Source organism: Nestor notabilis, unplaced genomic scaffold (genome assembly GCF_000696875.1).
Source record: "Nestor notabilis isolate BGI_N333 unplaced genomic scaffold, ASM69687v1 scaffold5161, whole genome shotgun sequence".
NCBI classification, from domain to species: Eukaryota; Metazoa; Chordata; class Aves; order Psittaciformes; family Psittacidae; genus Nestor; species Nestor notabilis.
Window position 1 is genome coordinate 5,010 of NW_009913220.1, and position 14,858 is coordinate 19,867.

The window sequence follows — 14,858 nt, forward strand, 5'->3', positions numbered from 1 at the left end:
AAGCAGGGCTCAGCACCACAGACCAGACTGGCTGTAGTTCCGGGGGCGACTGGAGGAGGAGGCTGCCCATCAGTTTGGCCAATTGTTTATTGTGTGACCTGAGGCTCTAAGGGGGATGTCTCCTTTTCCAATATTTGCCTTTTCCAATGAGAATCAGACTAACAAATAACAATGATTTGCCTAAACCCAACGTTATACAGTAATGGAAGATCCATAGATGGAGAGAATGATTTGACTAAATCTCTTTTGTTTCATTGTGTTTTGCATATGACAGGAGGAAGCTTCTCCTTATTCTTTACTTGATATCTGTTTGAATTTCCTGACTGCCAACTTAGAGAAGTTCTGCACAGAAAGGCAAGATGGAACACTGTGCTTGCAGGAGCCAGGAATGTTTCCTCAAGAAGTGGCTGATCGACTGCTGCAGACGATGGCATTCCATGGTAAAAGCAATTATTTGTGGGATCAGTGAAGATATTTTATTGGAATGTGCCACTAAAGTTCTGGTGTATTTTGGGGTAGAATCTGCTGTTAAAACTGTGTTCCTTAATCTCTTAATAGAGGATTTCTGTTATTTTTGGTTTTCCACAGCTTCAGCTCAATGTTGCATTGACGTATAGATGGTTCTAAATAGAAAGTCCTTTGTCTTGGGTTTATGATTTTAGTTTAAAGTTCCTTCAAATGAACCTTCTTTTAATAGATCTTCTTTCAATCACTGAAAAAAAATATTATTTGATTGTGCTACTTCCAGCAGCACTCAAATACTTCAATATCTCTCACAGAGCAATTAATTGAATTTTCTTTACTGTGTGTCCTTGTGATTAAACTAGGAAATGATCTTGTGATTTTCATTAAAATCATCACTTCTCATCACTTCTAGCACTTTTGTTGAAGTGGAATTTTTTGCTGGAAAGCAGTCAGTTTCAGGAGTGGTGTACACATCTGTGAAAACCACCTTGTGGTGGTCTTACATTTTATGTACTGGCCTATCATGCTCTTTGTCAGCACATCTTTGAGGAGAGGGCTGCCTTCTCCTTCTCTTGCTTTAAGCATGACAAAGGGAAATGGCTGATAAAAGCTTTATAGCATAAATAGAGTGAATGGATAGATTTCCCTAGAGGAGAGGCAGGAGACCCATTCCTGAGGATCCTGGTTGTTAAGAGATGAGACGTGACACTAGGAAAATTACTGTAAACAGACAATCCTATAGGTGCAGATTTGATTGGGTCTTACTGTGCAATACTGGTGTTCTAGTTTTCCCAAGTTACTCTAGTCCTATACAACAGAAGGAATGCTCCTAAAGAAAGGCAAATTCAAAAAACCTTTACATCTTCAACATACATGCCTTTCTGATAAGTAATTTTTAGAGTACTTCTAAGAAATCACATTCAAGGAAACTGAAGCTGGGGCTGTTCGTCCTGGAGAAGAGAAGCTGCGTGTAGACCTCACAGCAGCCTTCCAGTGTCTGAGGGGCTACAGGGATGTCAGAGGGGGATTCTTCATCAGTGACTGTAGTGATAGGACAAGGGGTGATGGGTTTCAACTTAAACATAGGCAGTTCAGGTTAGATGTAAGGAAGAAGTTCTTTACTGTGAGGATGTTGAGGCACTGGAACTGGTTGCCTGAAGAAGTAGTAAATGCCTCATACCTGGCAGTTCCAAGGCCAGGTTGGACAGAGCCTTGGGTGACATGGTGTAGTGTGAGGCATCCCTGCCCATTGCAGGGGGTTGGAAATGACTGATCTTAAGGTCCTTTCCTACCCAAACCATTCTATGAATTACCAGAAACTTATTACCAGTACTAGTAGTAATTTTAAAAGTAATTTAGCAATACTTTAACCAAGTTATAATTATTTATTCCATTTAATTTTTCTGCTGGATACCAGTTGTTTCACCTCATATTTTTACTCTCTGCAAGTGGAATGCCACAGCTACTTGAACAGAAATGCCTCTCAACTGTTTGCTCTTTAGAAAGGTCTGGAAATCTTAGTATTAATTTGACTTTGTCACAGAGCAAATCACTAGTTTGTGACTTAAATCCAAACTACAGTGGAAGTGATGCTTTTATTCAACTATATTGCATTTTCAGTTTCTTTTCTATGTTTGGTATGCTTGAAGATAGGAGATAAAACCCAGGAGTGTTGACATAACCCTCTCGAGTGAAACTAGAAGGACATATTCTTCCTATTCTTTTTGTGTCAATGCTTGTGCAACCTCATCCTTCTCTATGGCTTTTCATAAGGCAGTAATCCTTCCGTTGGGAAGATACGAGTAAGAAATTTTGGTGTCCTCAATGTGTTTTGGGATAATCCTGTGCATGGAACTAAATGTATTATTTCAGTTAGGATGTTGCCAGTACACTACAAAAAAAGACTACTTATGCAGTCTTCTTGCTACAGAGCAAAAAGATAATCTCAAACAAGATTGTAGCATTTCCTTTTTTCATTGCTGTCTTTCTCTCCTTCCCACCCTTTCCTAGTCCTCCTCTTTGAATCATTTCTTAGGATTCTTTCTCACATTCAGCTTGTTTCTGAGCAACACTCCTACCTTCTTCATGAAGGACATATAGAAGAACTCAATTAGCTCAGTTTAGTTCATCGATTCTTCTTATGAATTCAGTCAAATGCTGAATTAGTCAATTGAGTTAAAGCAAGATGAGGACTGGTCATTGATTGCTGCTACTATTTTGAGGTTGACTAGGGATGAATAACTTTCAGAAATGTTGAAATTCTGTTTTTAGCACGTTTCTAACTGGTTCAGTGGGAAAATCCAGACATAGAGGCAGCAGGCTGACTGCTTTAGAATCTTATCCACATTTTATTTATTGCATGTTCTGAACCAAACAGGTAATGTGTACATACTACTTCTTAATTTGTCCTGGTCTTAAACCTGGAAATCTATGAAAATGAGATTGTGATCTTAAAAGTGGAATCTCAAATATAAACTTTTGGGATCCGTGTCGTAACAATCTGATTAAAAAACTACTTTGCAGTTAATTTTCTTTGTTAACACCTTGTACCCTTGAAGTGATGTTCTGTACCACTGGAGCCAAACACTAATGTGGTTTTCCAACAGGGCTTCTCAATGATGGAACTGTGGGCATCTTCCGAGGCAACCAGATGCGTTTGAAACGAGCCTGTATCCGAAAGGCAAAAATCTCTGCTGTGGCTTTCCGGAAAGCATTCTGCCATCACAAGCTGGTGGAACTTGATGCTACTGGGGTGAATGCAGATATAACAATCACAGACATTATAAGTGGACTTGGCAGCAATAAATGGATCCAACAAAATCTGCAATGCCTTGTGCTGAACTCACTAACTCTTTCTTTGGAAGACCCATACGAGAGGTGCTTCAGTCAGTTGTCTGGGCTTCGTGCATTGAGTATTACCAATGTTCTGTTCTACAATGAGGACTTGGCAGATGTTGCTTCACTACCTAGATTAGAAAGTCTGGATATATCAAACACCTCTGTCACTGACATAACAGCACTTCTCACCTGCAAAGACCGACTCAAGTCTTTGACCATGCACCACCTGAAATGCTTGAAAATGACCACAACCCAGATTCTGGATGTTATAAGAGAACTAAAATACCTGAATCACCTTGATATTTCAGATGACAAACAGTTCACATCAGACATAGCGCTTCGTTTACTGGAACAGAAAGATATCTTGCCTAATCTTGTGTCTTTGGACATTTCTGGAAGAAAACATGTGACAGATAAAGCTGTAGAAGCATTTATTCAGCAGCGCCCCACAATGCAGTTTGTGGGACTGCTTGCTACTGATGCCGGCTACTCAGAATTCCTTACAGGAGAAGGAAACCTAAAGGTTAAGTGGGGAAATTAATTTTCCTGAAAAACTACAATGTGCAGGAAAAAGAGAGCTAATCATTTGTAACAAAATGTGTGTGGGTGTTTCAGAAGGAGGCTGTAGGTTCATTTGTTTAACTGTTAATTGTAACTACTGACTTTATGTCAAATTCCTACTTGATTCTGGCACGGAAAATGCTAAATTTACATAATACTGTTGTAAGAAGCATCTATTTTCTGTGCCTTTTCAGTGAGCCTTAGATCTTGATTTAACATCGCAGATCTGAAAGAGCTGAACTTTGTCTAGTCTGAAGTCATTTACTGGAATAACATTCTGATTCCAGCACAGCAGCAATATGTAAGAGGTGGAGGTAGAATCTGCATAAGCTTTGAGCAGTTTGTGATTAACACAGCAGATACAATAAAACTTAGTAAGTGAGCTGCTGTTGTACTCTATCACCACTTCTGTTTCCTATTACAATACTTTTACCCATCTTGAAAGGTCTTGGTGATGAACATGTAAGAAGCAATTGGGATGGAAAAACTCCTCTTCTTGGACAAATCCTGCATTGCTTAGCCCCTTAGAATGGGATGATGTTTGCTGAAATTGCATTTATTTATCTTTTAGTGCCAGCCAACATGATGTCGTTCCCTGTTCTGTAATATATGCATGCACTTACTGGACAATGAGCCTATCCTGTCCCTGCAATGAAGGGGTCAGAATTAAAGAAGAAATAGGGATGTTTTAGACATGTCACTGGTACATCATCTTTGACTCTGAGTTTTGGTTTCTACTGTGCCATGAGGATGATGGAAACTGCAGAGGGTATGAGGAAGAGTTTGCGTAGCGTATCCATAGCTTAGTCTGTCTCCTGTGCAAGTTGAGTTTTGCACTTCACTTTTAAAATGCAGGATGCTTTTGTTATAGGTAAGTGAGATAACACAGCTACACAGTTGTGTAATCTTTTTTTCCCCTGGAAATTTTGACAATTGTTAATGTCAGCGTGTCTTGAGTTGTCACAGCTGATAGCGCTGGGCATGAATGTTGAAATCAATTGTGGAAGGAAAGTTCCCATTTGGTGTGGTGATGTATGGCATCAGGAAACTATACCACATTTTGGGATAAAATAATACAATATAATCCTTGCTATTTGGAATACATGTTTCATAGAAGTGACTGTGCTATGAAAAGGCAGGAAGGAAGAAGATTCTAGTAATGTGAAAATCATGATGGACTTACAGTGGTGTAGTTGGTGTAGTTTGCATTTTTGCTATTTTTTAGGGCGCAGTTGTCAAGAAAGTCAAGAAGACTGTAGGCAGTGACTGGGGTTTTTCCTTTTTTAGTAACTATACTGAAATATTCAGCAATATTCAGCTGCTTAGTCAAGGTGCTGCTAAAGAATACACAGGACGCAGTACTCATGCAGACAGCAAAAATAAACACTACTGTCTTTCCAGCAGTCCTGTGGAATTTGGTTTTAGAAAATCCTTGAAAATGGAATAATAGGTAGACATTACAGCTGAAAACATGCAGCCAAGTGGAAATTCTTCATGTAGTGTATAATTGGCTGTACGACATGTCAGTAAATATGATTGCCCTGTTCTAATCAGGAGAGAATATAGAGCAAAATCCAAGATGGTATCAGTTCTCTCAAGGTTCTAATATACTCCTTATCTAGCAAGTTTAAAAATGTATCTATACAATACAAGATGCACAGAATGTGACACTTTAATGTATGAGCATTTGCTTCCCCTACACGGCACAGTAAGTAGAACAAGTTCTGCATGCTTCCCTCAGAATTAAAAAAGCAGAGATTACAGCAATGATTCATTAACTAGTAGGACTGAGGAACAAACAGTATAAAGTAGATAAAATAGAGTTAAATGGAAAATACAGCAGATTGGGAAGTGGAAAATTTTACAGCTAGTTGCTGATTTAATATTCTGAATTTAAGCTTGTGTTACTTAACAGCTCATAGCTTCTAATGCAGTCTTCACTGAATTTAGCACATTGTTTAGTTTTCATGTGTCTAAAATCTGGTTTTAAGAACTCTTTTGCAGAGGGCATAATTTAGTTCTTCAATAGGGTGCTGGCAAGCTATTGTTACAGATACAGCTTACAGGAAACTTGATGTAGGCAAAGAATGGGACTACCTCTTTTTATTGCCAGAGCTAGAACCCAGAGCCAAAAAAATTACATCTAAAATACCGTCCTCGTCAGTTTATCAGCTGCGTTTCCCAGAGCATTCAGTTACAAATAGTGCTTTTAGGCATTTGGCGCATCAAAAGCAGCTTTTCGTTATGAAGTGCTGCTTTTACTTAGTGGTTTCATACAGTTCTACTTAAAGACATGACTGAAGCCTTGTTTTTGCTCATAATGTGGATTCTTCTTCATGAAGTATGTTTGAAGATTGTGTAGCTCTGGATTAAGATGGCCTGATAGAGTAATCATTTGCTTACTGAAGGATTTGGTTAAAAATATCACCACCTTTGAAACTGCAGCTTTGCACTTTGTTAAGAACAAATATAAAGTAAAATGATGACATCTTTGAACTAAAGATTATTTCTCTGTTCATAGGTGTCAGGAGAAGCAAATGAAACTCAGATTTCTGAAGCACTGAAGCGTTACAGTGAACGGGCTTTCTTTGTGAGAGAAGCACTTTTTCATTTATTCAGCCTGACACATGTAATGGAAAAAACTAAGCCTGAAATTTTAAAGGTAAAAATATAGTTTTGATGATTGTCATGCATTGTTCCTTAAGCTGAGCCCAACCCTAAAACCCTGGCATAAGCTATTTTATAAGCTTTTACCTTCTTTGAATGTGATTTTTATGATTGAAATTGTAATGTTGGATAAAAACTCACAACTCTTTAAACAACAGTGAAGTAGAAGATGCCCTGTAGTGCTTTACGTTAAGTGAAGTTGATCTGGTCTAATGTATAGTATCTAAATTTAGTACCATGTAAATTTTTTTCCATGTAATTTTGAAGATGATATGAAGTTTTTTTCAGATGTGGAATGAATTCTGTCCTTAGAACACACCTGTACTGGGTCAAATCAAAGCTCTGTCTAGTCTTACTCCCCAGGTACAACAGTGCCTTCTGCTGATGCTTACAAAACAGTAATAATAAGGAAGGCATTCAGTGATATCTCTTTCCACTGTCACCTTCCAGTATGATAGCAAGTGAATAGGTACCATTAGTGTTCTATATTGGGCTCTAACGTGGAAAATCCTAAAAGCTTCCTTAGAAATCCGTTCTAAGCATTGGCTTTCCATATCTGGAACACCAGAGATGCTTTAATTTGTACTGTGATCATAAATAGAGGCTTCAGTAGGACAGATGATTTTTGTTTTTCCTATTCTCTTTCACATTGAACAAGTGACCTTGAATTTGCTGGCATCAGTATCAAAAAAACTTTGGCAATCCATAATCAGTATGAAAAACATATTCTTAGGTGAGGTCACAATTAGCATACATTGCTGAAATTATATTTTCAGCCTCAGGAAGAAGCTGCAAAAACTGTATCCTGACCTAGCAGCTTAGGATGTGCTCTGAAATGGCTGGTCTCCAAACAACAAGCGACTACATCATTACTGTTACACTGCAGAAGCTCTGTCTTATCTCGTTCACCTCTGAAAGGGTTTGGTGTTTTTTATCCTAGTGTGTACAGCAAACCCTGGATCTTTCTAGGAATCTCTTGCATTCCATGCAGCCTCTCATTTGATAGGCTGCCGCAACCTTTGCAAAAGGACTTGGAGAAATAGAAGTTGTCAGCTTTGAATCACTTAGCAGAAGGAAGTGTTCCTCCTGAGATCTAAAATCACACCAGATGGATTTTTCACTGAAGTAAAAGGGGGAAGAGGCAGAAATTGGGTGCTGTGAGTCATTTTTGTGGCCTCAAGCAGCTGTGGATTGCTCTTGGGGTATGTGCGCAAACGTCAAGGAACTAACGTGGGCAAAACTCTTGCATTTCAGCTTGTGGTTATTGGAATGAGAAATCACCCCCTCAACTTGCCTGTGCAGTTAGCAGCAAGTGCGTGTGTCTTTAACCTAACCAAGCAAGATCTAGCAGCAGGTATGCCTGTGCGACTTCTGGCTGATGTCACTCACTTGCTCCTGAAAGCCATGGAACACTTCCCAAACCATCAACAGGTAACAGACAACGTTTCTTTATTTTCTGTAAGATTCCCTGTCTCTTGGGGATCTTATAAAAGGTTTCTCCACGTCTCATGACCTCATGGAAATATATTTAATGATTCATAGCAAGAAAACATTCTGAAATAACTATGTATCTGATGAAGTAATTCTTTCTCTTCACAGCTACAAAAGAACTGCCTTCTTTCACTATGCAGTGATAGAATCCTTCAGGATGTTCCATTTAACAGGCAAGTTTTACATGTCAGTTACAATGAGTTGTAGCATTGCAGAATATTCTTACTTTGTTCTTTGGGAAGCTTTGTTTCTGGTCTCAGTTTTGCTCATTTTAAATCATTCCAGTGTGATGGATTTGTCTGGTCTATATTGTTTTGGGCCTGTAATTCACAGGTCTGAAAAAACTCTTCTGGTGTACAGGTATTTTTTACTTCACCTGGATGGGTCTATCACTAACCGTGTGTAACACAAGTGAGGACTTCCCTGGGGAACCATGGGATTCCTTTTTGTAGAGATTTTTTTACTAAAATGTTTTGCCCAAATGCTTTGAAGTGTGTTGGTCTGATGCTTCAGAAGATCATGCCAAATTTTTCTTCCTTCTTTGGAAGTAACTCCTGTGCACTTTGATGTATAATTAGAAGTAAGAGACCCAAAGCAAACAACTCAAAGCACACTGAGGCTCATGCAATACCTGTAATTTCACAGTGTATTTCTACTTTGTTTTGGTACAAAGCGTAATACTTCCAGTTTCTTTTGTCTTGTTTGCATTTCTATCTGATGTGTTGTCTCTGTACATCTTTCTTTTACTGAGACTAATGAGGCTTCTGAAAACTAACATTATTTTTAACTTCCAGGTTTGAAGCAGCCAAACTTGTTATGCAGTGGCTGTGTAATCATGAAGATCAAAACATGCAGAGGATGGCTGTAGCCATAATTTCCATTCTTGCCGCAAAGGTACAAAATACAAGCTTTGAGGTGATAGGATAGTAATTCTAAAATCTAGAAAAACTTGTTTATATGGTTTTATTTGTTTACAGCTTTCAACAGAGCAAACGGCTCAGCTTGGCGCAGAACTCTTCATTGTTAGGGTAAGTCAGATGCTTTCCTGACAGTTAAAAATACCATCCTTTCCAGCTATTCATGCGAAGAGTATTCCTAAAGATGCATAAGGAAATAGAACTCTTAAGAACACTTTAACATAGATTCATTTGAAAGCTCTTTAGAAGGAAAAGCCCAGAGAGTTTGTTCGAGATAATATCAGAGATAGTAGCAATGAGACGTATTGGCATAGACGAAAAGAAACCGATAGAGGAAAATTTGACACATGTAATACAAAGTAAAATAGCAAGACATCTCTTAATTTGTCAGATGAAAGATGCTCAAAAAGAGAATATTTGAAGTAAATGGTTAGTGCTGTCAAGATTCACGTGGGGTCCAGAGTTCTGTGGATGGCTTTGTGCCATCTGTAATAGTACTACACATGTAATTATGGTGGATACAAAGGAATTCATCTAGCAGGCAACCATGTCCAAAGGAGAGGTAAAAAGTTTAATAGCTGTTTTGGTTTCGTATGGTTTGACCCTAAGCATGTAGATCTTTACATGCTTAGCTCCATATAAATGCACTTCCACAGTCAGTGCAGACAGAAGCGGAGGAGCTAATACATTCTTTGATATGCAATCATAACTGGGATTTTTGTCTTTGGTTTGTTTTTTCAGCAACTTCTACAAATAGTGAAACAGAAAACAAATCAGAATCTCGTAGACACTACCCTCAAGTTCACATTGAGTGCACTTTGGAATCTCACTGATGAATCTCCAACAACATGTCGGCACTTCATTGAAAATCAAGGGCTAGAACTTTTCATGAGAGTCTTAGAGGTGAGCAGTACGGTTTTGGCGGTGGATTATCAACATAGGTCTATAGTTAACATTGGTTTTAATAGTAAACCGAAATGGTTACCTCTAGTTTGTCTCTTTTTTCCACAGTCTTTCCCGTCGGAATCATCCATCCAACAGAAAGTTCTTGGACTTCTGGTGAGATGAAAAAGAAAACTTGCCTAATATTTTTATGTTCTTCTTTAATCTTTATAGTGCCCATTATTCACAGTTGATGTTTAGTTTTGACTGTTTTACCAGTTCTCCAATAGCACTAGTTATACTGACATTGATGGTTACAGTAAACAAAAAGAGCTCTTGAGAAAGGCCAGGGAGTGAGGCTTCAAATGAGTCCAGATGCAAAGAGCAGATTGAAAATCAGTGGAATTCAGAATTGTGCACTGCTGAAGCTTGCTGAAATTGTGTTTGAGAACATTAAAACTAGCCTCTAATTTAGTGTCATTTGCATGCTAATGGCCTAAAATTACTAATGAGAAAAACCTCTTTGTTTTGAGGCAAATTCCTACATTAGACTGAAAAACTTTTCAAAAGCAAAATTAGTATTTTGACATCTGGTGGTCACCTGGATATATGAAAATCTCATCCTGGTGTTTACTTATGCAGTATAGTTCAGCTTTACATATTTATCTCATATCATATTCTTTCTGTTGATGTTTATCTTTTTCTTTTCCCCCTTCCAGAATAACATAGCTGAAGTTAAAGAACTCCATTCTGAATTAATGTGGAAGGACTTTATAGACCACATCAGTAAACTATTGCACAGTGTGGAGGTGGAAGTTAGCTACTTTGCAGCAGGGATTATTGCTCATTTGATATCTCGAGGAGAGCAGGCCTGGACATTAAGCCGCAGCCAGAGGACATCTCTCCTTGAACAGCTGGTACAGAAATGATGGTGAATTTTATCATACTCTTTCATAGTTTCTTCAGTGTTTGTATTTAACAATGAGTGTTCTTGGTTTTGTGTTTTGCAGCATTCTGCAATTTTGAATTGGCCAACCCCAGAGTGTGAGATGGTGGCTTACAGGTAACTATTGTCTTCATTTAGAGTTTGGAACATAAAATGAAGTAGATCTCAGTCTTTTTCTGAAAGCAGAGTGAACTGCTGGCCAGACATGGTTTTGTCCAGTGGAAAAACACCTATTGGCTTAAAATATAGAGCATGTGAATTTTCCCTTTGTGACCAAAGAAAGTTAAGGACTCCTGTAAAAGACAAAAGTAATGTTGTTCTGCTGCCTTTCTATTAAAGGTATTCAGCTGCATGCCTAAAAGATTCAGACACAAAGACTGGCCAGTAAGGCTATGTTGGCTAGCTCTAGCACTGTCTGTCCTAGATAAAGAAGCTTGAGGCCAGAAAGTACAATTAGATAATTACTGCCCATCTAATCCTTATAATTTCCACTGGTTTTGCTCCTGTTTTTAAGGAGCAGGAGGCATCTGAATGCTATGGTAAAGCATAATATATAATTGAGTGCATATGATTTAAACTAGTAATTACCTTAAGCATTCAGAGGCTTGCCTGCTGCATCTAAAACTCTAGTTTATCAACTGTCTCTCCTAGTTAAACCTGTAGCTGAATGTGTAGACAACGTGTGACCTCTGAAGCAATAATATCTAGTAGTGAAGTAAGTTGCTGTTCTCCTTTTCTTACAGGTCTTTCAATCCATTTTTTCCCCTACTTGGCTGTTTCATGACACCTGGTGTCCAGTTATGGGCAGTGTGGGCCATGCAGCACGTCTGCAGCAAAAATCGTATGTATTAAGATAATATTACCCTTAACATTCATATTTCTTAGTATATTATTCACTAGCATGAAGTGGGAAAAATAAGAATTCCTAGGGTATTCACTCTTAATGCTCTGGGGAAACTACATTTAGGCTTTGACTAAATGGGGCAGGAGAAGAGAGTAATAGGATTTCTTTGTACCCTTTTACCCTTTTTATTTAGTGGAATGTTACTGTTAAATGCACAGTATTGATTCCAAACTGTGGATGTGTTAAGATTAACCATGCTTTTGGCTTGGTTCATCTTGTTTGTTACTCGGAAATGTAAATATTAATAACAGGCAACAGATTTCTTTTAAATTAAGAACCATGATTGTAGCAGGTAGTGATCTCTTTACTATCAGAACACAAGTTTTAGATAATCCTCATTGCTAATTACCTTTTTGCAATAACTTGCTGTTACATGAAACTCAGTTTCTTAATCTGTCTTTCCTATCTGCACAATGAGAACGCCAATGTCTTGTTTGTAAAACGATTTGGGAGCATGTGATGAAATGCCCAAGTATTGGGAAAGGAAATAAATCCCCTGAGCCTACCTAAATGTAGGAGTGGACAAAGCTTCCTGGCTTTTCATGCCCTTTTTTTGTGTTTGACATTAAGTTGCTATGGTATGAATGTGTGTATCACCATGAACTTGTACCAGACAGAAAGCAGCTTTCCTCTGAAGTATTAAAAGTATTTTCTGTGCCTGCTTTTTTAATCTTCTTAACAGCAGTATAATTATGCTTGATTATCTCTATACAATAAATCCCTATTTTTACAGTGAAAAGACATCTATTTGGGATCAAACAATAATGTTACATATTATATATCTTGGACATAAGTGCAAAGTACTGCAAGGACTTTTCCCATGTTGAAGTAGGACTGTTCTGACAACGTTGTTTTACTGGTCAGACTCTGGATAACAGTTTTTGATTAGGAACCTGTAATTTCTCTTTGAGTGTCATATATGTTCTGTTTATTTTTAGCACCTATTTTGTGCTGTCATAACCTCTGAGCTTTCAACGTGCCACAGAGGCTTGTGTTGATAGTAACTGCTGTGTAGAATGGAGAGGCTCGAAATACTTGATATACTCCTGATTTGAGTTTAGTTCTGATGGTAGTTGGTGCTAGAAGCTTCTGGGCAAAGTTGCAGAGAAACCAAATGTAATAAACTACTGAAGGGAAATACATTTAATTCTGAAATATGAATATTTATATGATGCTTGGCACCAAGAAAGCTTTTTGTCTTGGAAAGGAGATGCATTTTGTTTTGACTTCCTCTTTTTAGCTGTAGGTGAAGAGTAGTCTGGAATGAATGGGATTGATTTTCCTCGTTTGTGTTTTTTCTCATTTTTGCTGTTTCTCTATATGGTATGAGCTAACTTAACAAAAATATTAGTAACACTGCAGTAAACGTGATCCCCAGTGTAATGCTTAATGTCAGCATTTAGACAACTGTGGTGTTGCTTCACTGAGATGAGTGGTGAAATTGGGCACATCTGAGGTAACACTCTGGATTGCACTACAGTGCTCTTGACCTTTTTGTAACTGCTTCTGAAGCTTGCATGTTACATTAAACATATGGCTGGTTTTATACCTGGTTCCTGCAGATAACACTGGAGCTGTTGTAGGTGTGCTTTCAACTTCATGAAATCAGTAATGAAAGTGGAAAGAAAAGTGTAATTTTATCTCTGAAGTGGCACTCATAGCCTTCAAGCTAGTTGAAGGGCACCTTCAGTAGTGTTTCACAAACTGTTTTTGGAGGAACCAGGTCCTATTTGCTCACACAAACCTGTTCCAAGTGATATGGTATATCTGAAACCATTTTCTGGTAACTTCTGCGCCGATGTTCTGGGTAAAGGTGGTATTTTTACCTGGGTACTCATAGATACTGTAGTATCTTAAAATACATATGCGTACGCTTAAATACCTGTAGAGGAGGTGGAGGGAGAGAGGGAATACTATGCATATTACGGAACAGCAAAGACAGACATGGAAACACATCTGATTGATTACAGTCAGACTCCTGTCAGAACAACTCTGTTGTTCTGTTGTCACTTGGTAAAGTACAAATGGATTTCTGCAGACACTTTAGGGAGTGTCCTAAATGCTGCCTTGTCTAGGAGATGAAAGTGGATTTGAATCACTGTTTACCGTATCTGCTTACATTTACCCTAGATAATGGTTTTTAATTCCCTTTTTTAACTCTTATTACAGCTGCCAGATACTGCAGCATGTTAATTGAAGAAGGTGGTTTACAGCATTTATACAACATCAAGGAAAACGTCCAGACTGATCCACATGTCCAAAGAATTGCTATTGCCATCCTAGATAGTTTGGAAAAACACATTATGCGTCATGGGAGACCACCGCCCTGTAGAAAACAACAACAGAATAAACCAAACTGAATGCTGCAGGTATAGGAGTGTAAAGTATTGTCTCTGTAATAATCCTTTCTGATGTGTGTGTAGTTGGAGTAACTTGTAACATAGTGGTCACCATTAAAGTGATTTGCCAATAATTGTGGTACCCAGAGCCATGTACGGTAACCGTTGGTGAACGTCAACTTTAATGGCAACCGCATATGCAACATGTAAAGGGTCACTGCTTGAGCTGGTCACACCTGTAGGATTACTGCTGCCTACAAAGACAGGGACTTCCACAGATCAAGATGCACATCTGAAAAAAAGACTTACAGGAATATCTTGTTTTGTGACCTCTGGGAGAGAAAGTTGTTTCATCCCTATGATTGCTCTTCATAACACTGTTTACCAGTTTGGTGTTTGAATAGAACTGTGTGTGGTTGTTAGATTCAACACTTCTTACACATTAAAACAAAAGTACATGCATGCAGGTTACAAGAGACTTCTAACTAAGGTGACCAAAATGTCCATTGTCTCATAACCCTTCTAAACACAAATGGGGTCTTCAACTTCCTTTTCCTTTTGCCTGCAACCTGTGTTCTTTTGTTTTCCTTACTGCTACAAGAATGCCTCTTCGCAGTTCGGCTTTCCTGAGCTCTCCCTACTCTTACTAAGGTGAGGATCGGCATTGTATTAGGGAAAGGGGAAACCTGCTAAAGTAAAGCAATAGAAACAGGATTAAAATGAGACAATACTGAAAGGATGAGGTAAGCTTGAGATTTTAAATTTGATAACAAGAAGGGTGTTTTGTTGTTGTTTGACTGCTTTTGGTTGTGTGTGATATCTTTTTGTTTTCAGAATACTGGTAGGGA

The 14,858-nt window shown here is 38.3% G+C and overlaps 1 protein-coding gene across 1 annotated transcript; it reads left to right on the plus strand.

The window, feature by feature from the left end:
* Nucleotides 1-268: 268 nt before the first annotated feature.
* On the plus strand, nucleotides 269-14,476 carry LOC104412377 (protein zyg-11 homolog B-like; the record flags this gene model as incomplete). The annotated part of the gene is given in 13 exon segments (XM_010023088.1): nucleotides 269-440; nucleotides 3,072-3,826; nucleotides 6,386-6,526; nucleotides 7,786-7,962; nucleotides 8,131-8,195; nucleotides 8,817-8,916; nucleotides 9,000-9,050; nucleotides 9,681-9,842; nucleotides 9,951-9,998; nucleotides 10,541-10,738; nucleotides 10,832-10,884; nucleotides 11,511-11,608; nucleotides 13,841-14,476. Coding segments are annotated over 13 exon segments (2,211 nt in total), but the record flags the coding sequence as incomplete, so codon positions are not given.
* Nucleotides 14,477-14,858: the final 382 nt, after the last annotated feature.